This window comes from Poecilia reticulata, linkage group LG9, assembly GCF_000633615.1.
Source record: "Poecilia reticulata strain Guanapo linkage group LG9, Guppy_female_1.0+MT, whole genome shotgun sequence".
Classification (NCBI taxonomy): domain Eukaryota; kingdom Metazoa; phylum Chordata; class Actinopteri; order Cyprinodontiformes; family Poeciliidae; genus Poecilia; species Poecilia reticulata.
Window position 1 is genome coordinate 29,246,559 of NC_024339.1, and position 23,836 is coordinate 29,270,394.

The following is a 23,836-nucleotide window of genomic DNA, read 5'->3' on the forward strand; positions in this document are numbered from 1 at the left end:
CTTCTTGGGAGCCTCTAGGTGGCATCAAAGCCCCTATTCAGGTTACACTGGATGAATTTGTTGAAATACCAGTTTGTGACTCACTGAGAAAGTAATCATCCAAGGTTGATCAATATTTTGCTCCCATACATGCGAACTCACCCAAGACGCTGTGGAGTGCGAACGTTTGATGGCGTTTTGCTTGTTGTAAAGAGGTTCAATTTGACAAATACAAAAGTTTATTCCATTTGCAAGATGAAGACAGAAACAATATCCGCAGCTCGGCTGTAGTTTTCCCGCCCGAGAACAAATTGTCCGGACATTCAAGGTAATCTTTTAAAATCTGAATTTCAGTCACAGCCTCTTTGGTATTTTTCAGTCAAAGTCTCCAATCGTTTTCAAAATTTGACAAGCTAGGACATGCAAATAGGGAACAGCAGAGCATGACTAGTTCTCATGCTCAGGCCTATCAGCCCAACCCTTTATTCCCCTGCAGCCCTACCTCCGATCCCTTGCCAAACAGGATCTGTAAGATCTGAGGGAGTCATTTTCTCAGGACACAGGAATGTCAGAGCGCCTGCTGGGACATGCTCCCTACATTCTCTCAGATTTACTGGAAAAGGGGTCCAGGATGAGTTGCTCATGCAGCCATTTAATTTTAGAGTTGAGCAACAATGCTCATTGTTGGAAAGCGTCTTCTGGCCAGGTGTGTTCACTGACTCACCGATTAAATTAAGATTGTCCGGATCACTCTGATCTCCGCTTAAAAGATACCCATAATCTTCCATTTCCTTTCAGACTTGTCATCCATGCAAAAGAAAGAAACATAAAAAAAATATTTTTTTTTGTTCATTTTATTCTTTTTTTTTAGAAAAACATTTGCTAATTTGTGTAAAGCTTACAAGCAAAAAATTTTACACAGCAGATAGACCAGTCATTCAGACTGGGGAAAAAAAACCCAAGTGTATCAGAATATAAATACAAATACAGTCAATTTGTGGCAAACATGCAGTCTGCTAAGAATAGCACAAACTTAAAGAAATGTAGAGGATTACTTGGCCCAAAAAAACCATCTAAAGTATTTCAAGTGTCAGATGCTAAGCACAGGGTAGAAATATAATAAAACAACGTTCTCCGGCTCAAGTGCTACATTTATCAGAGTTTAGTGTGTCGGGTTTGGATGTGCACGCGTCCACGGTGAGTGCACTCTGTTGTGATCTGTTGGCCATCTCTGAACACTTGCGCTGGCTCGTCTGTTTTACGTGGACAGGCAGAGCCATTTGCGCTGAAATGTAAAAAAAAAAAAAAAAAAAAGAAAAGTTCAGTAGTGGTGTCATTCCCGCTTAGTTAAGGGTCCAGTGGCTGGATGTCAGCAGCGACTGTTTGTGGGAATGGTTGGGACTGTGGCTGTAGGTGGGCGAGTGGGTGACGCTGGGGCTACTGGGAGGCGTGGAGGAGCAGGAGGACGACTTGGATTTGATCTGCAGCCACTTGTCCTGTCCCAGTGCCTTGGCAAAGTGGTCGTCCACAGACACACTGATGGAAAGTTCCTTGGTGGGCGCTTGTTGGTAGTTCACCCCTAGGCTCCTCTGGAAATGCTCCTCGAGGACGTGATCATAATTGGAATCAGAGTCTCCTGGAAAAAGAAAGGATGCATGACACAAGTCAAATACACACCTCTGTGAGTCAGAGAGAGTCTGTTCAAGGCTGAGTGGGTATTTAGTCTATGAGTTGATTGTGACGAGTTTGGGAGTGACAGTCTGGAGAGAGTGAGAGACTGACCTGAGGAGTGGCTTTTGCGGACCTCGGGTCTAGAAGAAGGGCTCTGTACTGATGACACACAGGTGATCACCGATGGGCGCATCTGTGGGAAAGGAAAAAGAAATAAGTGGGTCAATCATTATTAGGATTTCAACAGTGGCCCTAGGTTTTGTTTTCCTTTGAATCTTTAACCTTCAGCGCTGCTGCCTAAACCTGAGAATGAACTCTGTTAAGATTACAACCACAGCAATGTGCACAGTTTAACGCAGAAGTGATTAAACTGGTTGGGTTTGCTCCTGAAAATCAACTCGCTTCTACTGTGATGGCATAAACAGTTCAGAAGGAAAGCAGTCTGTTTGGTCTTGTTGAGGGCATTCCTCTTTCCATTGCTTACATTTTCTACTTGAATCCGGCTGGATTGCATTGCTCAGGCAAGCTTAGGCCTGTGTGCACTCAGTAGACTTCACTGACTAAAGAGTAGAGATGTACCCCTGCTGTGGGTTACCCTCAAGCTATGCTGCTGTTAAAAGGGAACATCACAGCTGCCACGTTTCCAAAGTAATGACTGCCTGAACTTCCTTTATCTCAGTCAAAAGCTGGCCTCCTGAAGAAACAAGCGGCTCTTGTTCAGAACAGCTGAAGTACCTGGATCTGAGTGGCAGCAGAGGCCGTAGTCTTTCCTCTTGCGTTTTCAAGGTCTTTCCTTGGTTTTTTGATGAGCGCCAGGGGTTCGTCACTGACTGGTGTGTAGTAGACGTAGGGGGGGAAAGGGCTGGTAGGACTAGGCGTTGGGCTCTGAGGGGATGATGGACTCTGCTGGTTACTGAAGGGTGCAGGCACCGGACCATCCCTCTGTGCCATCTTGTTCCTGTTTATTGCCCGCTCTCGCCTAAAACGGATAGAGTCATCAGAAATGGCTTTGTTTCTTCAAGACAACTTGCATTTATGTGGGCAAAAATCAAAGGTTCTGCTAACCTTTCCTCCAACGTGAGGCCCCTCTCGAAGTTACGCTTGCGTTTGATCGGAAACACAGCCGGAGCTCGAGGTCGCTCGTTACCCATATGTCTGTACCGGTCTTCACCTCTGAGATGAGGCTGACCTATAAAACAGGGGTCAGAGTCAGACAATCAGAAAGGTTTAAGCAACATGATGACGATATCCTGATATACTATTGGACGGTTACCGTCTTTCATCTAAAGTGACCTGTCACAATGTTTTTTTCTGTTAGAAAGCACTTAACACTTACGGGTGACTAATAGTTGTTTTCATCCCATGACATCAACCTGCATGACAGCTAGTCGTGGGAAATGTTTTTTTTTTTTTTTCACCGTTAATTGTAAGCTCCGTTAAGCAGCTAAACTCGATCTACCTGATCAGCGAGGGTTTCAACACTTCACAGCTGATTCAATACTAACGGTAAATGTTGTTTTTCTTCAATGCTGGCATCCAGCCCATTCACACGCCTCCAAGAATACGATCAACACAGTTTTTCATTTCATTTGTGGGGTAGAAACTGTTCAAAGAGTTGGAAGTTTTCAAACGTTTGGAGGTTTGAAAACTGTTCACATCCATGTCCACAGAGGGACGTAGATGCGAACCCCTCTGTGGACATAGATGTACCTACTTTTGAAATTTTATTTTGAGTCTACTCAAGTTAAAACGCGTGAGCTGAGGTTGGGTCTGATAAGCTGAATGCAAGAGCTGGAGAGATGCACAATGGTGAGATTCAGTCCCCCAGTTAAAAAAAAAAACAAAGAAAAACAAGGTGTGATTTTCACAGGTCTTTCATGGTTGCATTTGATTCCAAATAGAGCTCACGCTGAACCAAATCAACGCGCCATCAGGGTTTGGGATAGTTTGTCATGCTTATAGTCAAAACACCAACACTCCTTAAAATTGTGATCACCCCACGCTTCGCTGTTAAACACTTGCAAGTCCACATTCACTAAATGACTGGAGGATTCCTCCGTTTGCAAGACAACACAGTAACCACTGCAGTCTGACCGAAACAATAGGTGATTATCCGTTTCGCAGTGCAGGACTAAAAAGCGGGGAGTTCATCGTCATTGCTTGAACTCATCAGTTTGCCTTACCTATTGCATAAACATTCCATCACCTGCGTGCTACTCCTTCACACAGTTTGCCATTGTGGAGGGGGGGGGGGGAGCAGGTATAACCACACCTATGCTGATTTTCTAATGCCTCGGGCATGGATATTTTTTTCTTATTAGCTGTGAGTGTGCGGCGCGTGACCTTCAGTTTTGCTAAATTTAATCAGACTTTTGCTGAAATGCGAAAGCGGCACACACTGTACAGTTCCTTTGTTGACATTTTAGAAACAAGGTCTAAAGTGGTGTCCCTCATTGCTTTAATCTTGACAAGACTTCCCGTATTAAAAAAAAAAAAAAAAGAAAAAAAAGAAGGTACCAATCCAACAATGTTCATCTGTAACGTGCGTTGTACGAGGTACTTTTTGGGTTTTAGCTTCAATTTGATCAGATATGTGTTCTTATCAATCACTGCATTTACATAAACACCACTGACAGGACAAAGGCAGGCAGCGGCGGAACAAAAACAGGCAATGACTGTACGTTAATGAGGCAAATGGATATCACTGAAATGTAAAGCTGTTCATGTTACTTGTACTGGTCATAAAAGTACATGTATTTATATATACATATATATATCTATCACAAAGTAACACAAAGAAATAAAGAGAAAGTGTCCCCCAAACTCACCTTCTAAAATGTAGACCTTGAAGCCACTGCTCATCCGGGTAATGTACTGGAAGTTAGCCACAGCCATGGCTGCTGGACTTTGTCTGAGTGGAGAAAAAAAAAAACACTCGGTGGAGCAATCTGAACCTCAGATACGGCTTGTATTAGAAGGGTAATGAGATTCTGGCTCTGCGCTCAGGTAGGTAAAGTGTCAGGTAAGCGCGGACCGCCTCGACCTGTGACTCATGCCTGCACTCAGATTGGCTGCTCTCCGGGCCAATCAGACGGCCTCGTTCATTCACTCCATTGTTGCGGTGTTTTTTAGGCGTAAGGTTCTCACAGGTAAACTTGTTTCAAAAGTGGAAAGTTGAGTTGTTAAAATGTCATGGGGTTACACTGCTCCCTCCTACCAGAAGAGCATTCACAAATCCTTTAAATATACTCCCCCAAGTCTAAAATAATTAAAAAGCGAACCTTTTTTATTTTATTTTGTTTTATTTTTTGTTTTTGTTTTGTTTTGTTTAGGCATATACATTTCTTTTCCAAGAGGGGTTTCAAAGACTCCTAAAGGTGAAGAATGCCTTTTGTTTTCCCTCTGTGGAATCAACACCTTGCCCACCCTTGTATGTCCTTCCCTCTTCCTCCCCCCCAGATCTGAAATCTCACCAAACTGCATTTTTCTGAGTGCTTAGCCCACTGTGGCTTCAGTCATTCCACTGATCTGCCCATACACGTTTGCAGCTGTACTCTGAGCCCGCCTCACCTCTAATCCAAAGGCTTTTGTTAACGGCTGGACAAAGACTCCTAAGTTCTGAAAATACTGCAGGCATGAGAACAATCTTATCTGCAGACACTACGACCCTGGTGATATGAGAAACAAGTAACCCGCACTATGTGTGTGCTACTGTGAGATAGCAACCATCTAAGCATGCACGGGGAATATTGGCCTTAAGCTTAAAATTTCAAAGCACTCCAGCTGCAAAGGTCTTGCCTGAATAGTGTTTGTGAACAAAACCGGGTCTGATTTCAGCCCAACAGTGCCCCCTTACGTCGACATGCACTGGAGAAACAAGACTTTCTACAGCATGTTTCAATAATAAGAGATGAAACATTCCTGGTTAAAGGTACACATGTTTAAAGGCATGTTTACACAGTGACAAATTCTTTGCAGAGTTAACATTTCACAACATGAGGAATTTAGTCTTAAAATGCAAGGAATCTGTGAGTGGACAAGCAAGTCTGAGAGCAAACTTCTTCAATGAACGCGGTTCATGACATTATCTAAACCCGTGTGTCCTGACAGGGTCACCGTGACAGAGTTATGCTCCAACAAAGCTGCATTGCTCAGTGATCTCACAGTTTCAAAGTATTTAAATAATGCAAATAGAAATCAGACACATCATGTGAGAGACCGCTAATATTTTAAGACTGTTCTAAATCATTTTAAAATGCCCATTAGCAACAATTGTGCAACAAGGTGTCAAGACTCTAATCTCAGGGTGTAAAAGCAGTTGAGTTAGCTTAGCTCATCTTGAAAAAGAAAACACTTAAACCCACATCAAAACCTTTGGGTGACGAGACAACTGGAATGACAAGCATGGATTTCTCAAATAACATAAATAAAACTCTCACTATTACCACTCTTAGGAAAAATGAGGCAATTTACAAAAAGTTTGTGTTTATCTACAGAGCTGAATGAACAGAATCATGATGTCTTAAAGCCTCATATATATATATATATATATATATATATATATATATATAAAGCACTCTTGTGTAACTCTTCTGCTGGCTCCCTCTTGGGGACCCAGACAGACGCCTCATGTTCATATCACTGTAACTTTTGTTTGATACGCTTAAGTTCTGCTTTGTGAATCTCGTTTTCACTTGAGGCCGTCATTGTTCCAAAATGGTTTCATTGTAACCGTAGACCTCTGTGTAAACAGTAATAAACGAGTGGTTAAACTTTAAACAAGGTACTCGCTGGTGTTTCCCTAAAATTATTGATGCTACATTTTGCAAGCATGTTCCTGACAACATGAATTTAAAGACACATTGGTTGCTTGAGCAAATCAAGGATCATATACTTTAGTTCTTTATTAAGAGCTATTTTTCTGACATTAAAATAAAACTCATGTAATTCTTTCATGGCTTTTAGTTTGGTGTGTCCGGTCACCCCTTACAAAAATATTCTGGAGACGCCCCTTGTTTACAGGTCAACAAACTTGCAAAAAATTCAAAGATAAGCACTTTTTTTTTTTGGTTTATTTTATGAGCAGAGGGTGAGCTATACATTGACCCTCCACTATATTAATGATTCAAGAGAGAATAGCAGGAGTGCCTGTTTCCCTTTGTGATCATCGGCAAGTTTCCACCACAGTGTAGTTTCCATATACAGTAGAGGATATAGGGCTCCCACGGGAGGGCATATGCAGAGGGGGTGGTCTGTTCATCACCAACAGATGGCGCATCACTAAAAATCGACCGTATTGAAAATCAAACGAGCACCTGAGCAATAAATAGATGTGTTTCTATTGGCCCCCAGCGGGATCCCATATGACTTACCGACCTGATGGTCCCGCGGAGTCAGCAGCTGGTTCACGCGTGTCAGAGGCACACGACCTCTGCCACTGCCTCTCATCAGCACCACCCTCATTACCCTTCACACTGCTGCGTCAAATGCACCTAAACACAGCCGGAACACAGGAAGTGTCCCTCACAGTTAATGCTGGACAGAGCAGCAGGAAGCTCTAGTCTGATAAGAATTGTATTTATTTTAACTATCAGCATACTACTGTAAATAGGTAGGCACGTATTAATTACATTCTTGTCTTTTAAAAATGCTATCTAATGCAGGAAATTCGACAAAAAAAAAGAATGTAACTTTAACAGCATGCCTTTACTTTCCAAACAGCACCGGAAATCAGCTCCTGCATCCTCGCGTTACCTTGACAACTGTCCAGCCTCGCAGCCTCCTCTCCCTCAGGATGACTGGGGAGTGACGCAGGGCAGACGGAAAAAACTGGGTCTTGAAGGGAAGCAGGGCGGCGGGGATGCTGGGAAGACTTTAGCTTGTATTTATTTCTCCGGTTTCAAGTCGGACGCACGGCCTGGCTCTGCGCCCAGAGGACATGACGGTTACCTGCGTGCAGGCTTTTCCTGTGACTGAGCAGTAGGAAACCATCGCCTCATCCATCCTTGGGGCGGATCACTTTGGATACATTCCCAGGTAGGCTTCAGCAAGTACCTTGATGCTTATTTTATTGCGGGAGAGCCCCATTAAACGGAATTAATATGATTCAAACGAGTGATTTAACCTGTGCATATTTCAGCTGTAATCTAGCTGCAGGCTGATTTTCTCTGCTGTAGCAGTCACGATTTCTTACTATGTTCATTTCTTTAAAAAAAAACTAAAAAAACCCTGAAATTATTAATCATCGCGATCTAATTAATAAAAACCCGACTTTATTCTCTTTTAGGTGGCGGTGATTCCCGTTTATGCACATGGGAAACTAGTCCAATCATTTATTTTTCTCACCGAACACCAAGTTCTGTGTCAGTAGGTGGGATTTAAATTTTTTTTTTTTTTGACCTACTTCTCTCTACGTCATTTCAACAAACCTCCACCATGAATTACTTGCGTCGACGTCTCTCGGACAGTAATTTCATGTCCAATCTGCCCAATGGCTACATGACCGACCTCCAACGCCCCGACCCGCCGCAGCAAAGCCCCGCAGTGTCGCCCGGGCCGGCGGAGAGGCGCCAGCCCGCCGCTCAGCCGCAGCCGCAGCCTGCAGGCGGAGGCTCCGGTTTCTTCTCCTCCATCTCCAATGCTGTCAAGCAGACCACCGCCGCTGCGGCAGCAACCCTATCCGAGGCGGCGGATCGGGCTGGAGTCTCCAGCCACGGCAAGATCCTCCTGGTGATCGACGACCAGCAGACCGACTGGTAAGAGAGCGGCGCGCATCAGCGGCCAGTCTAGACACAGAATGTGTGCCAGGTCCACTGTGGGCTGCAGTGGCACAAGATCTGGAAGGTCATATGATTCAGGTGATGCCGAGAGGCGCTCCACGTGAAGCTGCCAAACGGCTTCGTGCTTAGATGAGGAGGATGCTCCTGTGCTTGTGACATGGCAAAGATGAACCTTGCATGCAAAAACAAAGGAGAAATAAAATAAAATAAAAAGAAAGAAAGAAAGAAAGAAAGAAAGACAGAAAGAAAGAAAGAAAGAAAGAAAGAAAACCCTGCATCTGCATCATGTAACATAGCCAGGTGGCAATCAGTCGTTGATTGGTGTGAAAGTTACACTACACTTAAAAAGCACTGACACCCCAACCCTTGAGTCTTTTCTTGATTTGTCAAATCACAACCACAATCTTCAGTGCATTTTTTATTCATGCATGATTGTGAAATGAAATGGAATGAAACGAATACATCGGTTTTTAATATGTATATACTTTTTTGTTCTCAGAGGTTTGTTAGATAGACCCAAGGGCGTAGGAACGAGTCTGTCATTGGGAGGGACGCATATCGGAAACCTGACAGATCAGTAAATAGCTTGAGCAGAAATGTCAAACAATTATGCCATCAACACATCAGCAATGCGTTACTCTAATCTGACCCTTGTTTCAGTAACAAGTATTCTAACATGTTACTATTTACAATCCAATAATCAGATTAGAAATTAGTTGCTTCACAACTAGCAAGATAAGCACAGACAGGCTAACAGATTGTGATATATATTATTGGTCAAAAGACATTTGATTATTGGTCAAAATGGATTGGTATAAATGTACTGGTAATTGAACAGGTTCTACCTCTTTCTAAAACCAAAGTAGAAAATAGCTCATAAAATAGGACTTGACAGTTTTAAACTCAATACAGCAGTATGACCAACAAAAATAAAATCTAAAAAACAAGTTTTGTTCTTCTTGAACAACTTCTCTACATCAGTGCAACAGTTTGATCTACAAAATAAATAAAAATGATAATTTTCACATCTATCAGACATCTTAGCTCCTCACTGTTAACTCAGTCTCACTTTCCAGCCCTGCATTCAGTAACTTACCAAACATGAGCCATAAAAAACACTGAAGCAAAAAGCCTAAATGTTTTTATTATCCTGTTATTTTCAGCCGTAAACATTTAACTAAAATATCTACGGATATGTGTTTCTGTCTCTCTGACTCTCTGCAGCCTGATGTTCCTGCATGGATTCATGTATTTACGACAGACACTACAGTAATGTACAATGTCAGAATGTGAACTAAATATAAAAAAGTATATTTTTATCATACAGAATGAGAATTTAAACAACTTAATTTTCAGATGTATACATTATTATACATCTCAACTCTATTTACTGTGTAGCAAAAATTTTCAATTATTAATTTTTAAACCTCTCCTCAAGCACTTTTCTTATTGTCTCCTAACCATTACCCTTATAGTGTGGAAATAATGAAAAAAATATTGAAACGTTGAAAGAAATCAACTTGACATCAGTCTTCACCCATTGTCCTTTCTGGTTTTATTGACATTAATATAATTTTATATCTTCACACTCTGAAACTCCACCTGGCTCTCCTATGTCTTCCCTGACCTGCTCCTCTCATAATAAAATAGTTTAGTTTATTTAAAAATTAAAAACAGTTAATACATATTTCAATAAACTAAATGAAGACCTCACCAGAACTTCTTCACCTTTTTTCAACATCATTCTACCACTGCTGTTCTCCTAAATATCTAAATAATATAATATAATATAATATAATATAATATAATATAATATAATATAATCAGGGGTGAAAGTAGTTTTAAATTCTTGGGGGTATTATGCCAAAAAAATATACATCTGGTTGGATATATATCCAACATCTGGTATATATCCAATTATATTTCCTTCAGCCCACTGGCTGCAATGTTGACAACTTGAAATGCCATGAGACCTAAATCCTGAACTGAAAACTGGCATGGAGTGCATTCCAGTTTTCCTTGTCTGGCATATAACAATTCATTTTAGCTTTTAACCTGGTTCTATTGATCCTGTGTCCAGACAGAGGGATAATCAGTAGCCCAGCATCATGACCTGTTTGTTCTGAAGATCMTGCAGCTTCCACTTCTCTTCCTAACATGGCGCCTCCTCATCCTGACTCTCATACTGATAGGAGGAACCACAGAGCTCTGTTAGGTTAAAGCTCATCTTCTGAAGTTGGGATATTTTTCCTTCAAMAGGTTCCAGAGGAATCACCTCAAACCAGATGTTGGACTGGATTTTATTTTAATGTCATTTGTGAATGTTAGAGCCTCATTTCAACAGTGGAGCTATAAAGGTTGAAAAAGGTTATTTTGGAGAAAATCTCATCAACATCAATATTTCCACTAAATAAGAGGCAAAAAAAAAAATTTGTTTGATAGAGGAAAAGCCTCTCAGACTCTGAGTCCGACAGCACCAAATTATTTTTTAATATTAGACAATTAATTAAATTTCACATAATTATTGTGGTAGAAGCCATTTGTTTGTTAAATACTTAATAAAACGTATTTACCGTGTTTGATGTTTGTTGTTGACTTATTCTCACAAAGAACGWGGTAATTAGTCCAAGTTTGTCATTTATTGAATGTTCAGAAACTACAGCGGCTGTGAGGCGCCAAGACAAAGGAAAACAAAAGTAAAACAACCTGAACAAGTGATCAACTCTAAACCACTCGCACATTTTTACTCTCCGTCTCTGTCATTTAAGCACACCCGTTGTTGTTGTTCTTTTTAAATAGTTTTGAACATTTTAAGCCAGTCAGAGGAGGACGTGTTGCTCTCTGCATACTGGCGGCGTTCAGTTTGTCTCCTAATGCCGAGATCGACTCAAAACCTTCCACGATCGACATATTGCGCCCCTGCCCTGGCAAAGCACGAACAGTTCAGAAACAATATGAAATGGGAAAAAAGTTATTAACTGATTAAGTCGTGTTTTAGATTGTTCTTGAAAAACTAATCAGTCATGGGTGATTAGTGGGTGCACTCGCGGCTGCACAGTGAACCCATTGATTCTTTACAGTAGACAGCCGCTCCCCTCTCTTGCAGGTACTGCGTACCCCTACTAAATCTTTTAGGGGTATGCAGTACCCTGCTGTACCCCCTTACTTTCACCCCTGAATATAATATATAAATACATGGTAAGTGGTCGAGTATGATCAGGTGTTGCTCACTTTAAAGGCTAATTTTGCTGCTGTTTCAGTCTCATTCTAAATCATTGTGACTAGACTAGCTAACTTTTAAACAAAGTTAGCAGTAAAACTTTGGACATGTGACTATTCCAGAATTAAAACCGCTTAACCAAAAAGATTTAGTTCTACATATAAAAGACAATTGACAATAAGATGTTATAAACGAGCGATATTCATGGCAACATTCCTGACAGACAGTTTGCGCTGAATGCGCTGTTGTGTGCCTTCAAAATAAAAGTATGCGAGTGGAAGATTTTAAAATTCTTCGCAACTGCGGTGAAATTATTGGGGGGGGGGACGAATGTGGCTCTCTCCAATATTGGGGGGGACATGTCCCCCCCGTGCCCCCGGGTTCCTACGCCTATGGACAGACCACATAGACCAAAAAAACACATTATGCCTAATTTAGTTGTAAGGGCGTTTATAAAACAATATCCGTTTTTCCAATTGTTGTTTGGGGAAAAAATGACAAAAATACAAAAACACGAGTATCCACCTAAACGCAGCCTAACATTAATCAGAAGCATTTCCAAAAGGCCCATGCTAACTCTGGAGGAGCTGCAGAGATCCACAGCTCAGACGGGAGAATCTTTTGATTGGACAACTATGGCTCATTAACTGCCCAAATGTGACCTTTACGAATGAGCGGCAGGGACAGAGTAAAGCCTGAAGAAGTTTGACGTACAGAGTTTGACACAAAGCGTGAAATAACACAGGAAGCATTGTAGAAGAATGTGCTCTGGTTAGAAGAAATCAAGCTTCTTAAAGCTACACAGGGCAGTCCTGGAAGAAAACCATGTTTAATGCTGCTCCTTTTCCAGCAGGGCAACAACCGCTAAACAAACAGAACCTTGCAGTTACAGTTGCTCAGATTAAAGTATATGAAAATGTTAGATTGGACAAGACAAGACCTCAAAATAGATTTTCATAGGCACTCCAATCTTACTCAGTTTGATTTACTTTACAAAGAACATTGAGTTAAAAACATCAGCCTCCAGATGCACAAAGCCTGGTACAGCGACATAACACAAACATCATGTAGCTGCAATTAAAGTGAAAAGTTGTGTTACAAAAAAAATATAAAACATTCTCCCATATTTTTAACATTTCTAGTTTCTAAAAACCATGTATTGTTTTCCTTCGATGTCACAAGTATGCACTATTTAAATAAAATCCCAGACATTTGCAATTAAGTTTGTGACAAAGTGTGTAAAGGTTTGCGCAGCAAGTTTTCAAAAAGCAATAACTAAGCAGACAAAATGACTCACTATCACATGCAAATCTCAGCATCGCAAAAAATTAAGTTGCGCTTTCAGATTTAATCTGAAGCATCAGCAGCCTGAATGTGTCAAAGCCGAGACTGTTCCCAGTTTCAAAATGTCCTGCTTGGGCTGGAGGAAAAACAAAAAGAAAAGAAAAGAAAAAAAAGCTTCAACTGTTTTTCATTTTGTTCCCAAACATAAACAAACACATTGATTCATATCTTTGTTTCACATTCAACAGGGTGAAGGTTTTCAGAGGAAGAAAGATTCACGGTGAATTTGACATCAAAGTAGAACAGGTAGGTCATGAACCCAACTGTTAAGTGTTATTTCCGCAGCAGGAGAGTGAATTTACAAAACGAAACAACAGTTTGATCGAGGATAAAGAAATTAAAGAAATCGTCCAAGCAGTTCACCTGATGGAGTCTTCAGTGAGAGCGATGTTGCATGCTTTCTTTTTTTCATAAGATTGTAGCGTGTTTTGCTTGCCGATGGACAACAACTGCCTTCGATCTTCTTATGTCAAAACAGAAATAGGCCTCCTAGCGTACAGTTTATTTTTCTTAGCAGAAAAAAAAAGCAGTGGCATTATTAATGAGCTGCCATGTTCACAGAGAGCTCCAAACAATAAATGTCTCAGGGTCCGTTTCACTATCGAGTAAGAACTGATACTCACAGCTGCATTAATTTTCAGTGAAACGCTTTCTTACTTATTAATACACTATGAAGTCATTATGAATGATCCAATACGGTACGCAAGAACCCTGCCTGTTAACGTGACCCGATGACTGACCAGGAGTAATTTAGCTAATAGTTTTAGCAGAAACGTGTTGGCCAATGGTGTTTGTGTTTGCAGATTTAAACCGGTGGTTATTTATAGCATGCTAGGAGCAGGAATGCGCCCAGATGTTTCAAAAATCATCTTCTTTGCCTCAGGCACTTTTATCCGTGTGTATTTTGGTCTCTTTAACTCTCGGCTCTGACTTAAAGTGCCTTGCAAAAGTATTAATACCCCTGAACTTTTGACATTTTGTTATGCCGCAAACTTTGTTTTATTTCAATTGGATTTGAGCTGATAGACCTGTAATAATAATGATTTTTGTGTTGTTCTATCATAGAGTAATGTGACAAAATGAACTTAGTATTAATCTGGCAGGATATCACATGGGTAAATCAATCTCTCCAGAAACGAATAGCTTGTAATAAGTCTTCCTGGCTGATGGATTAACTATTATTTATGCTCATGCACCCCCACAGTTAATGCAATTTTTATGTGGTTGAAAAGGGTTTGAATTTGATGTTGTTCTTTCCAGGCAGAGTTCTCAGAGATCAACCTAGTGGCCAATGCCAGCGGCACCTATAACGTCAACATGGACGCCATCAGGAATGGGCATAAGGTTACTAAGTAAGTCCTGTTTTTAGTTTGGAGTTTCTGCTGCAAAGTTTAGGTTCTCACAATTCCGTTCAATGTTTTCCTCATGCCCTCTGTGCCAGATCCTTCAGGTCAGACTTTGTGCTGATCAGGCAGCACGCCTTCAGCATGGACAGGAACGGAGACCATCGCAACATGGTGATCGGACTGCAGTACGCTGGACTGCCAAGCGTTAACACCCTGCACTCTGTCTATAACTTCTGTGACAAACCGTGGGTGGTAAGTAGTCCTTATGGACTCTGTTCGGTCCACGGCGAGCAGCTTCCAGATGTACAGACAATCAGAGTGGCATCTCAAGGTTAAATTCTCCCTCAGTTTGCTCAGATGTCAAGGCTCCACAAGCAGCTGGGCCCAGAGGAGTTCCCACTGATCGAGCAGGTTTACTATCCAAATCACAAAGAAATGGTGAGTTCCTTGGAATCTCCTCTTCGCCACTTCCTGAGGCATCAGATTTTCAGCTGTAATTCACGTTTTATTTCACATAGCTGCTAAAGCCATTCTGACTTTTCTCTCGTGATTTATATCTGTTTGGGTTTTTTGCTTGCGGCGGCAGAGTTTTTTGATTATTGGGCTGCCGAGTCAGTGTCGGGAACATTGAGGTTGTTGCTGCAGAGCAGTCATCTCCACCCCTGCAATCTCAGGCTGACAGAACTGGGCTGGCTTTCAAGTCTTCAAAATGACTGTGTGTCCTCAATGTTGGATTAAGCGATTGATGTTTTAATCATTAGAAACAATATGTTACAAAAACAGGGGTTTTCTTCAGCAATTTTCGTAATGAAGGTATGCTCTGCTGGGATTTTTATGCACAACCATCTCTCACGTTCACAGAAAAAAATCTGAAAAAGTGAGAACGTCCGGCAAGCGGGAGCCGAGTGGATGAAAATGTCTTGTTGATGGCACAAGTTAGGAGAGAATGACGAGACTGGCTGAGATGACACAAAGGAAGCAGTAGCTCATTATAATCAAAATATGTGGAAAACCAACATATCTTGACGAACCTTGAAACAGAAGGACCACAGCAGGAGAAGATTAGCTAACAACAGGAAACGAAAAGGCTCAAGAAAGCTAGACAATGTCAGATTGGAAAAATGTCGCCTCATCTAACCAGTCTTGATTTTAGGCTAACGACCTGAAAGCATGGATCCACTCTTCTTTCTATCGACTGCTGATGGTGGTGCTGTCATGGCAACGGGATTGTTTTTCCTTTTGGATCCTTAGGACAAATTGACCATCACTTGCGTAAATAAGTGATGCTCATTTGGTGCTGTGTGGGTGGGGTTGCTTTTGTGGGGTGGAAGCTCGGCTGGAGACTGAAGCTCCAAGGAGGATCTTTGTGGGAATAGGCGGAGTGTTATGTGAGCGAACGTTAAGGTACCTATGAATGGTTGCCATGGGAGATTTAAGAACAATAGTCCGGGTTTGATGAAGGAATAACATCATAACATGATCTAAAGCTCAAAAAAGGGGATTTTACATAACCCTCCGTAATTACCAGGATAATACTTTGTTTTTTTCTAACCAATCTCTTCAAATGCCATGAGAGTTTTGGATTTAGGATCAAATGGTGTGGTAGTTCATAATATAATGTTGTTGTTTTTTTTTTTTACAGATCAGCGCCCCTAAGTATCCTGTTGTCGTAAAGATGGGCCATGCTCACTCAGGAATGGGAAAGGTAGGGATGGAATGATCAACCCTTTATGTTATGTAGAACACATCGCATATGGGACTAACGAGTACTACCAAATGTGTGTTTTCACACCTGCCGACTAGGTGAAAGTGGACAATCAGTATGACTTTCAAGATATCGCCAGTGTTGTGGCCCTGACCAAGACCTACGCCACTTCCGAGCCTTTCATTGACGCAAAGTACGACGTCCGCATCCAGAAGATTGGCAACAACTACAAGGCTTACATGTGAGTCAGTTCGTTGTGTCTGTGTTTTTCGAATGTCATGTTTCACTCTCACTCACCTCACTGGAAGTGTGTCATAAACTGCGTTTTTTTTTGTTTTTTTTTTACCAGGAGGACCTCCATTTCTGGAAACTGGAAAACTAACACGGGCTCTTCTATGCTGGAGCAGGTGGCCATGTCAGACAAGTAAGAACACGTGATTGAATGCTACTAAAATCCAAACGGCATGTCTCGCAGGATAACAGAATTCCTACTGACCACATGGTTGCAGGTACAAATTGTGGGTGGATTCATGCGCAGACATCTTTGGCGGGTTAGACATCTGTGCTGTGGAGGCTTTACACGGTAAAGATGGCAAAGACTACATTATCGAGGTACTTTACCGCAGTGCGAGCATGCTGACGTTTGCCTATCATTACTTGGGTGTTTCTTACAATTTGAAACATTATGCTTCATTTTAGGTTGACGACTGTTCGATGCCACTGATTGGGGACCAGCAGGATGAGGATCGAGTTCAGATTGCAGAACTTGTGGTTTCTAAGATGCAAGAGACTGTTCCACGTACTCCCAGTTCTTCCTCGGTACGCGCGGCAGCGGGACAGCCGGCACAGGTGCTTACACTGCGTGCACAATATGCTTACCCTAGCAAAGAAAAAAACAAACACTCTTTTGTTCTCCATCTTGTTTGTAATTGCAACTCCTGTCACAATATGTTACTACTTTGCTTTTTCTTGAAATGAAGGATTCGTGTAAGGTATGAAGGTCTGTGTTTGACTAAAGTAGTGCTCATCCTCTCCAATTTACAGTGTTTTACTCTTTATGTGAAAATAAAGACGATTTATATTTAAAGTAGAAAACCTATAAGAGTGGTCATGTAATATGAAGATGTTGTTCATACTTAATAAATAACAGTTCAGCAGTTAGTGTTGTTACAATTACCTCCAACTTTAATCTTTTATGAGGACGCTTCCACCTGCATAATTTGTACACATTGTGGCAGATGCGACATTTTCTGAGCCATCTGTTTGTTTTGCAGAAAGCAGTTTCTCCTCAGCCTGTCTCACAGCCAAGAGTGCCACAGGCTCAACAGCGCCCCTCTCCTCAGGGTACGTTATTCTGATATTTGGTGTTTATTGAAAAAGTCAAAACCAAAGTAATATCACGGCATACAAATATGAGTGGTGCCATATTTTACCTCCTGCAGGTGGTCCCCAACAAAGTCCTCCGACCCAGCAGCGACCCCAGCCTCAGGGCCAGCCTCCAGCACCAGCTCAGCAGTCTGCTGCCAGCCCGGGTACCGCTGAGCCCGCTTCTCAGGCCAAGCCTAGCCAGGGCCCTTCAGCCCAAACCCGAGCCCCAGGCCAGGGCGCTCCTCAGCGAAGCCAGGGAGGTTCCCCTCAAACTCAGAGGCAGCAATCCGTCTCCCAGCAGCAGAAACCTTCTGCCAGTCAGAAACCTCCCAGTGGGCAGCAGCAGCAGAAACCAGCCCCACTCCCTAGACAACAGTCGCAGGGAGGATCACAGAAGGTCCAGCCAACCCGTCCCGGGCCTCCAACCACCCAGCAGCCGAGACCCGCTGCCCAGGGTCAGGGTGGCCCGGGGGGACGCCCCCCTCTGCAGCAAAAGCCCCAGCCCCCACAGAAGCCCAGTCAGGACAGCCCGGCTATGGGCGGCTCTCCACAACTAAAGTAAGTAGCCGTTCCCGAGAACAGAACAACGAACTGGATCAGTACCATCTCATTTGTACTTTTCAAGCCTCAGAACTGACATCCACAGAATGTCTATTCTTACTTTTTTTTTTTTTGCCTGCTCTGAGGCATGCATGCCACATGTAAAAAAAATCCGCTCACACAGCGGCTATCCGCTTGAATGTGCATGCTGTATCGATTCCTACATTTGTCATTCTTACAGCAGTTAGTTTTACAAAACAGAAACATGTCAGATTGTCTGGTGAGGTTGTGAAACACTAAAGCAACAGGCAGCTTTTACCAAACGGGAATTCAGGTGACACAACTATTAAAATCCTTGTTCCGAAGCAGCTTTCTCAGGGACACATTTAAACACCAAATTACAGGTAATAACTTAATAAACGGTTGGTAAAGACGTCTGTTGACACAACGGGGGTACTTATAAAAGTCTAATCCTTTATTTGTTGAATTACATATCTGAGCACATGAGAAAATAGACATAAAAAAAGAAAAAATGTTGACCCTATCTTGAAAAGAATGAAATTAAGAACAGTTTCTATCTTCTGTAGGAGTGGTCGACCTGCAGAATTCACTCTGACGTGAGAACCTTTCCCACTGCTACTTTTAAAGACCAAATGTGCTAATGCTAGGACAGAGGTGTTCACCTGGAAGTTGGCTAAGATGATACCAACAAGCTGGCAGGTTAATGGATAACGTTTTATGTTTCAAACTACACTGGCTGTGAATTTTGTATTAAGAGAAACACAATATGTAGAATAGAAACCATATCCACATTACTAAACATGACGGTGGCTAAACATGATGGTTGTATCATAGTTTGGATCTCCTGTGTTTCATCAGGTGCAGGGCAAGACGTTTTAATTATTGAAGCTTTCTGAAATAAATCTTATGCAAAATAAATAAAAAAGGTTGATTTTGCAACAAAGCAAGAATGCAAAAGTCACAAATAGCTCGTGACAAATGTATATGGAATATTTCTGGTTTTGAAATAACCACCGACACCACACTAGATTGTCAAAAAGGTCTAAAAGTAAAAGCTGACACACATTCATTACTCACAGATACAACTACACCGTACGAGTTTCTTTCCGTTCTTTAGCCGACAATTTTCTGATGCCCCCGTTTTTTTTTGGCTTCTGTTCATTTCTATTTTGACAAAATATTTTCCCGATCAATCCCAGACAAAACACACACCAATATAAACAACGTCATTCACTATTCATATCATGTCAATGCTGACTTGAAATGATAAGGTAATTCTGAATGACCCCGGAGAAGGAATGATCCTTTTTTCATCTTTTATTGAGTATTTCCTCCTCTGTATCGCCCTCTCTCTCTCTCTCTCGCTTTATCTCTGTCTCTTTGCCTTGCTGTGCTCCAGTCTTTTCATTCCATTGGTTTGCTGCATGACTTTAATAGCCTTTCCTTCTCCTCTATTGCCATTTCCCTCTCTTTATAGCAAATCCCAGTCTCTTACCAATACCTTCAACATTCCAGAAACCCCAGCGCCCCGAGCCAGCCTTAGCCAGGACGAGGTGAAGGCTGAAACCATACGCAATCTACGCAAATCTTTTGCCAGTCTCTTCTCAGACTGAGCTGGCATCAGATCCTCCCATCCCTCTTTCTTCTCCTCCAGCTGAGAGAAAAACAGACAGGCAAACTGATGGACAGACACCTCTTCTACACCCCACTCCGGAAATGAGCAAGGACCAACAGAATCTCCAATTTATGAGTGTGATATGAAAGTGTACACACTTGACACCCACTGCCCAAACAGTTAATACCTATTAGAGTGAACAAAAAGGTAGAATAGAGTCAGATGATGTGATGTTTCAGACATTTCTCGCCTTGCTTAAAGCTTAACCGGGTCATCATGGCAAACCTCACAAAAGCCTATATATGTGCATGTGACACCCATTAACTAAAATCAGAAACAAAGCAGCACAATACGGCTTCCTCTTGTTTGTTGGTGCTGTAAATCCGTTGTGGTATTTGTGGTCAAAAAAACTGAAGGACTGTACAATTGTTATTGGGATAAGGAAAATAGTAAAAAAAAAACAATTTCCTATTACTCCGTAAAATCTTGATCTAGTGACAATTATTGCAAGTTATACTAAAATAAAAGTAAAACAAAAATACACTCCATTTTCTTGAAAAGATATGCTAGGAATTTTTTATTTTTTTGGCAACAAAATCAAATACAGGAGCTGGGTTGCAAACCTTTTTGTAGCAACTTTACCTAAGAGCAAATTTCCTAATGCAAAAGCAAAGAGTGTTGCATTTTATTCCTAAGATAACGGAAATGTTATTTGGTGTAGCATTAGAGCAGAGGAGGAGACGGAAATAAAAAATAGCACCGTGGAAACTATAATCTCCACTTCTTCCTTTTCTTGTACAAGCTAGCGTTAGCTAAACAGTTCAGCTAGCTGCAGGTAATTAGGAAGTTACGATATAAAACTCCCATGAACCATTGCTTCAGTGGTTCATAAACACACTCTAACTCAAAGCAAGACAGTAAAGATCAAGATAGCATCACGATGTCATCTCAGCTAAATACTAAACCAAAATTGCTAACAAATAACAACCGAATCCTAATGAAATTAAAACAAGCTCTCATTCAGAGAAAATGTAGATGGGATAAAACAGTTTCTTCATATTTGTTCTGTATCTTGACAGAATGTATTTTCTGTCAGATGGGAGCAGCTAAAAGTCTCAATATGGAGAGAGTAGGATCCCACACAAATATGAAGGTAGATATGAAGTTACGGCTACTAGATCACAAACATTTTTCATTTTCCTGTTCCTGTGGTTTAAAGTACTTTTGATGAAATCCCAGAGAGTGACCTGAGTTTTCTCCCGATGTTTGAAGCATAAAGTAGCACCACGCTCCAAGCTCTCAATTTTACATCTGTTGCTCCTTCCTTTTTTACAACTGTAATAATCAACATTTTACTTCATTTTTGAAGCAGTTTAATATATATTTTTTGGTTTTTCTGCTTTAAATAATAGGTATTACCATTTCATAGCTCTGTATACTTTTCCCTTTAACAGGGTGCTGCTACAAATGAAACTATGGCATTTTCATCAAAGTTATCATGTCAAGAAAACCTTAAAGAAACCCATCCTTAGCTGGGATATTGTTAATGATAAGCATTACTAATAAGTCATTTAAACAGTGATATATTGACAATACAAATAGCATCAGCAACCAATGTGTTACTTTATCTCTTGTTGTTATGTTATTTTACGTTATGCTACTCTTAAAGAATGAGTACACGCTAAACATGAACCGTTTTGCTATTTGCTTTCATTGGGAGGAAGAGTTTGAGATTTCACACATCCTGATTTGTCCAGTGGGGTTCCGACCCCCCATCTTAGGAATCCTGTGCCTCTGATAAAACACATTCCTATAACCCACTCAAAAGTTATCTACTTTAATATCAGCAGCTGAATTTTAGTCTCAATAATCAGCATGTAGCAAAATGCTGTTGATTAAAAAAACAAAAAAATCTTTGATCTCTTGAGGGCTACGGCAGAAATGAAAATAGATTGGCTATCTCAATATCGTCGGAATTTGACTCGAAAGGTGCAAAATCCCACCACCACCTGCCTCAATAATTTTTGTACAGTCCACTTCCACAGCTCCCCGCAGTGTTAGCAGACACTCTAGATGTGTTCGAGCCGTTTCGACTGCTCACGGTGATGTCGTAGCTGCATGTCAATAGGAGGCAACTGTTGCGGTTTCCAGCATCTCACTTCGGCGCTTGTAACTGTGTCGTCACATGTAGTGGATTAGTCAGTAAAGTAGCTTCGTAGGTGTCGTGGGTATGTCGTCACTCTCGCTTTCTTTCCATTAATTTTTGCTGCACACGAATGAAACGCTCTTCACCTTAAGAAGGAAAATAAAAGAAAAAAATTACAAAAGAAAGCACGCCTTAGACAGACAAGAACTTCAGATCAAATGGAGCTGTCTCAGGGATGTCCACTTGATTGTGACACTCGTGCGTGGCTGAGGTTCTTCCATTTTCAGGCACAATGTGGCTGTTTACAGACGATGAGGGACATGCATGCCTTTTTTTTTTTCTTTTCATTTGCCGTGACGTGAAATGTCTTGTTGTTTAAAATACTTTTGCACAGACATTCAGCAAAAATCTTACTTGAAAATAATGTCATGCACAAATGTGTGAAGTTTGCATTTTCAGGTTTATTTGATGGGGCACTTAATGGGGCACTTGATGGAGCGACAGCTCATTAACCTCGCTCTCAGAGGTGGTGCTGAGCTGCAGAGAGGAGCAGCAAGGACTGGGAGTTAGAAAACGGTCAACAGGTTTTACAATGGCCCTGACTTTCAAGGGGAGAGGGGGCGGTTGCATTGCACTCCAAACCTGAGTCTGTTTTATGAATCTCAACATCTACTTCCAACCCTGCTTCCTATTCTTTTCACTGGGACATACCCTTATACTCAGCCAAGGAATGTTATTGTGAAAGTCGTGTGTGCAATGATAGCAGCAAAACAATTGTAATGAAGGATCTCTGCAGAAGTCTTCACTAATCGCAGCAGAAATCCAAGTTGCTAGTGGAAATCAACTCTTGTTACCAGACGCCAAACATGTCTTCCAAAGAGAGTGCATTCCATTTGAATAATAATGTAGAGCTGCAATAACCTGCTTATTTTCCCTTTTTTTTTTTTTTTTTAAAAGTAGAGAGTAATCACAAAATATTGATTCTGCAGATTCTCCTTCACGCTGCCTGTGCTTATTGGTCTGTTCGTGTAGCCACAGTGACTCCTTGTGCTCAACAGTGCATTAATGTGCAAATTGTCCAAACCGAATAGATGTGCTGTAAAGAGCTCTGAGCTTCTCCCCCTTGCTGCTGTTTCATGCTTGTTGATGTTAGGTGTGCTGGTGAATTGTTCAGTTTTTAAGTTAAAGGTATTCAAGTGGCTCTTTTACTTATTTCTAGCATTGCCTTTATAAAATCTATGAGGTTCCACAGTATGGGGCTTGTAATGTTATGCATTAATTGATTCAGGGTATCATTTTAAAATTTCGCAACTCACTGTCGGCGCATATTATTGTCTGATTTATCGTAAGTCTATCAGCAAAATCAGCAATGTGTAAAAGCAAGCCATCGCATTTACCATGGATGGTTGTTTTTTAATAAAATATTACCCTCAGAGGTCTCTGCCACTCTGAGACATAAAACATGCAAGGAATGAGCAGAGGCAACAATGCAACAAAGTTTCCTTTTCTTTGGGTTTGGGTTTTCACCAATTTGGATCCTTTACTGTGGCTATATTTGACTGTGAATGTACATTTTTGTTTGTTTTCATACAGATGACTTTATTGTTTACCTATTGCACTGTATAATCATTGTGAAAATATAAAATCATTATGAACCTGTGAATGGGTTAAAGCAGTCAGTCGATGCCTCTCATGTTCAAATCGTTACACCCTAAATGTGAAAAAGTGCAAACGCCCGAGGTTCCTCGTCATCGCAGACAAGACGATGTGTCGTATAATTTATGGTGGATTATTGAGTTAAGTGTAAAAAGAAAAATAGATGTTATATGCAATGTAGCTATATCATGTGAAAATGAATATGTTATTGAAACATGGACACGTCCAATAAAGTCTATGACCAAATACGAACTTCTTATTTGTGCTTCTTCTTCTTGTGGAACTATGAAGACCTGGAAGGGATTACTTAGATAGGAGCTGGATTTTCTTTTATGCAGAAGCAGACAGGAGATTGAGTATAAAGTGGTGCACCACCAATGATATTCCTCTGTAAAACAGAGAAAAAAATGTATTTCTTACATTATCGTAAGTCAGAAGTGCACATC

The 23,836-nt window shown here is 41.2% G+C and overlaps 2 protein-coding genes across 5 annotated transcripts; one reads left to right on the forward strand and one right to left on the reverse strand.

Moving 5' to 3' along the window:
- Positions 1–815: 815 nt before the first annotated feature.
- Positions 816–7,494, reverse strand: vgll4l (vestigial like 4 like). 3 transcript variants are annotated; one of them, XM_008419195.2, is made up of 7 exons: positions 7,405–7,494; positions 7,023–7,142; positions 4,479–4,561; positions 2,716–2,839; positions 2,386–2,629; positions 1,762–1,843; positions 816–1,615 (listed from the first exon to the last, which is right to left on the reverse strand). In XM_008419195.2, the coding sequence occupies exons 3-7, from the start codon at positions 4,543–4,545 to the stop codon at positions 1,323–1,325; spliced, it is 810 nt and encodes a 269-aa protein (XP_008417417.1). In that variant the 5' UTR covers positions 4,546–4,561; positions 7,023–7,142; positions 7,405–7,494; the 3' UTR covers positions 816–1,322. The 3 variants fall into 3 exon arrangements, with proteins under 3 accessions (XP_008417417.1, XP_017162249.1, XP_008417416.1); XM_017306760.1 differs by lacking the exon at positions 7,405–7,494 and having other exon boundaries at positions 7,023–7,214; XM_008419194.2 differs by lacking the exons at positions 7,023–7,142; positions 7,405–7,494 and having other exon boundaries at positions 4,479–4,901.
- A 102-nt stretch (positions 7,495–7,596) lies between these two features.
- On the forward strand, positions 7,597–23,638 carry syn1 (synapsin I). Of its 2 annotated transcripts, none has more exons than XM_008419191.2 (14): positions 7,597–7,686; positions 7,937–8,405; positions 13,182–13,239; positions 14,254–14,345; positions 14,435–14,591; positions 14,688–14,777; positions 15,982–16,044; positions 16,143–16,285; positions 16,394–16,468; positions 16,554–16,656; positions 16,744–16,893; positions 17,319–17,388; positions 17,487–17,970; positions 19,451–23,638. In XM_008419191.2, the coding sequence occupies exons 2-14, from the start codon at positions 8,086–8,088 to the stop codon at positions 19,584–19,586; spliced, it is 1,941 nt and encodes a 646-aa protein (XP_008417413.1). In that variant the 5' UTR covers positions 7,597–7,686; positions 7,937–8,085; the 3' UTR covers positions 19,587–23,638. The 2 variants fall into 2 exon arrangements, with proteins under 2 accessions (XP_008417413.1, XP_008417414.1); XM_008419192.2 differs by having other exon boundaries at positions 19,489–23,638.
- Positions 23,639–23,836: the final 198 nt, after the last annotated feature.

Excerpts from the sequence above, each read along its gene's own strand:
- vgll4l (XM_008419195.2), bottom strand. The coding sequence starts at position 4,545 with ATGGCTGTGGCTAACTTCCAGTACATTACCCGGATGAGCAGTGGCTTC. Across the intron at positions 2,840-4,478 it reads CAAGGTCTACATTTTAGAAG|GTCAGCCTCATCTCAGAGGT; the intron begins GTGAGTTTGGGG and ends CCTGTTTTATAG. Across the intron at positions 1,844-2,385 it reads CTGCTGCCACTCAGATCCAG|ATGCGCCCATCGGTGATCAC; the intron begins GTACTTCAGCTG and ends CCTTTCCCACAG.
- syn1 (XM_008419191.2), top strand. The coding sequence starts at position 8,086 with ATGAATTACTTGCGTCGACGTCTCTCGGACAGTAATTTCATGTCCAAT. Across the intron at positions 16,045-16,142 it reads CTCACTCAGGAATGGGAAAG|GTGAAAGTGGACAATCAGTA; the intron begins GTAGGGATGGAA and ends CCTGCCGACTAG. Across the intron at positions 17,389-17,486 it reads ACAGCGCCCCTCTCCTCAGG|GTGGTCCCCAACAAAGTCCT; the intron begins GTACGTTATTCT and ends TACCTCCTGCAG.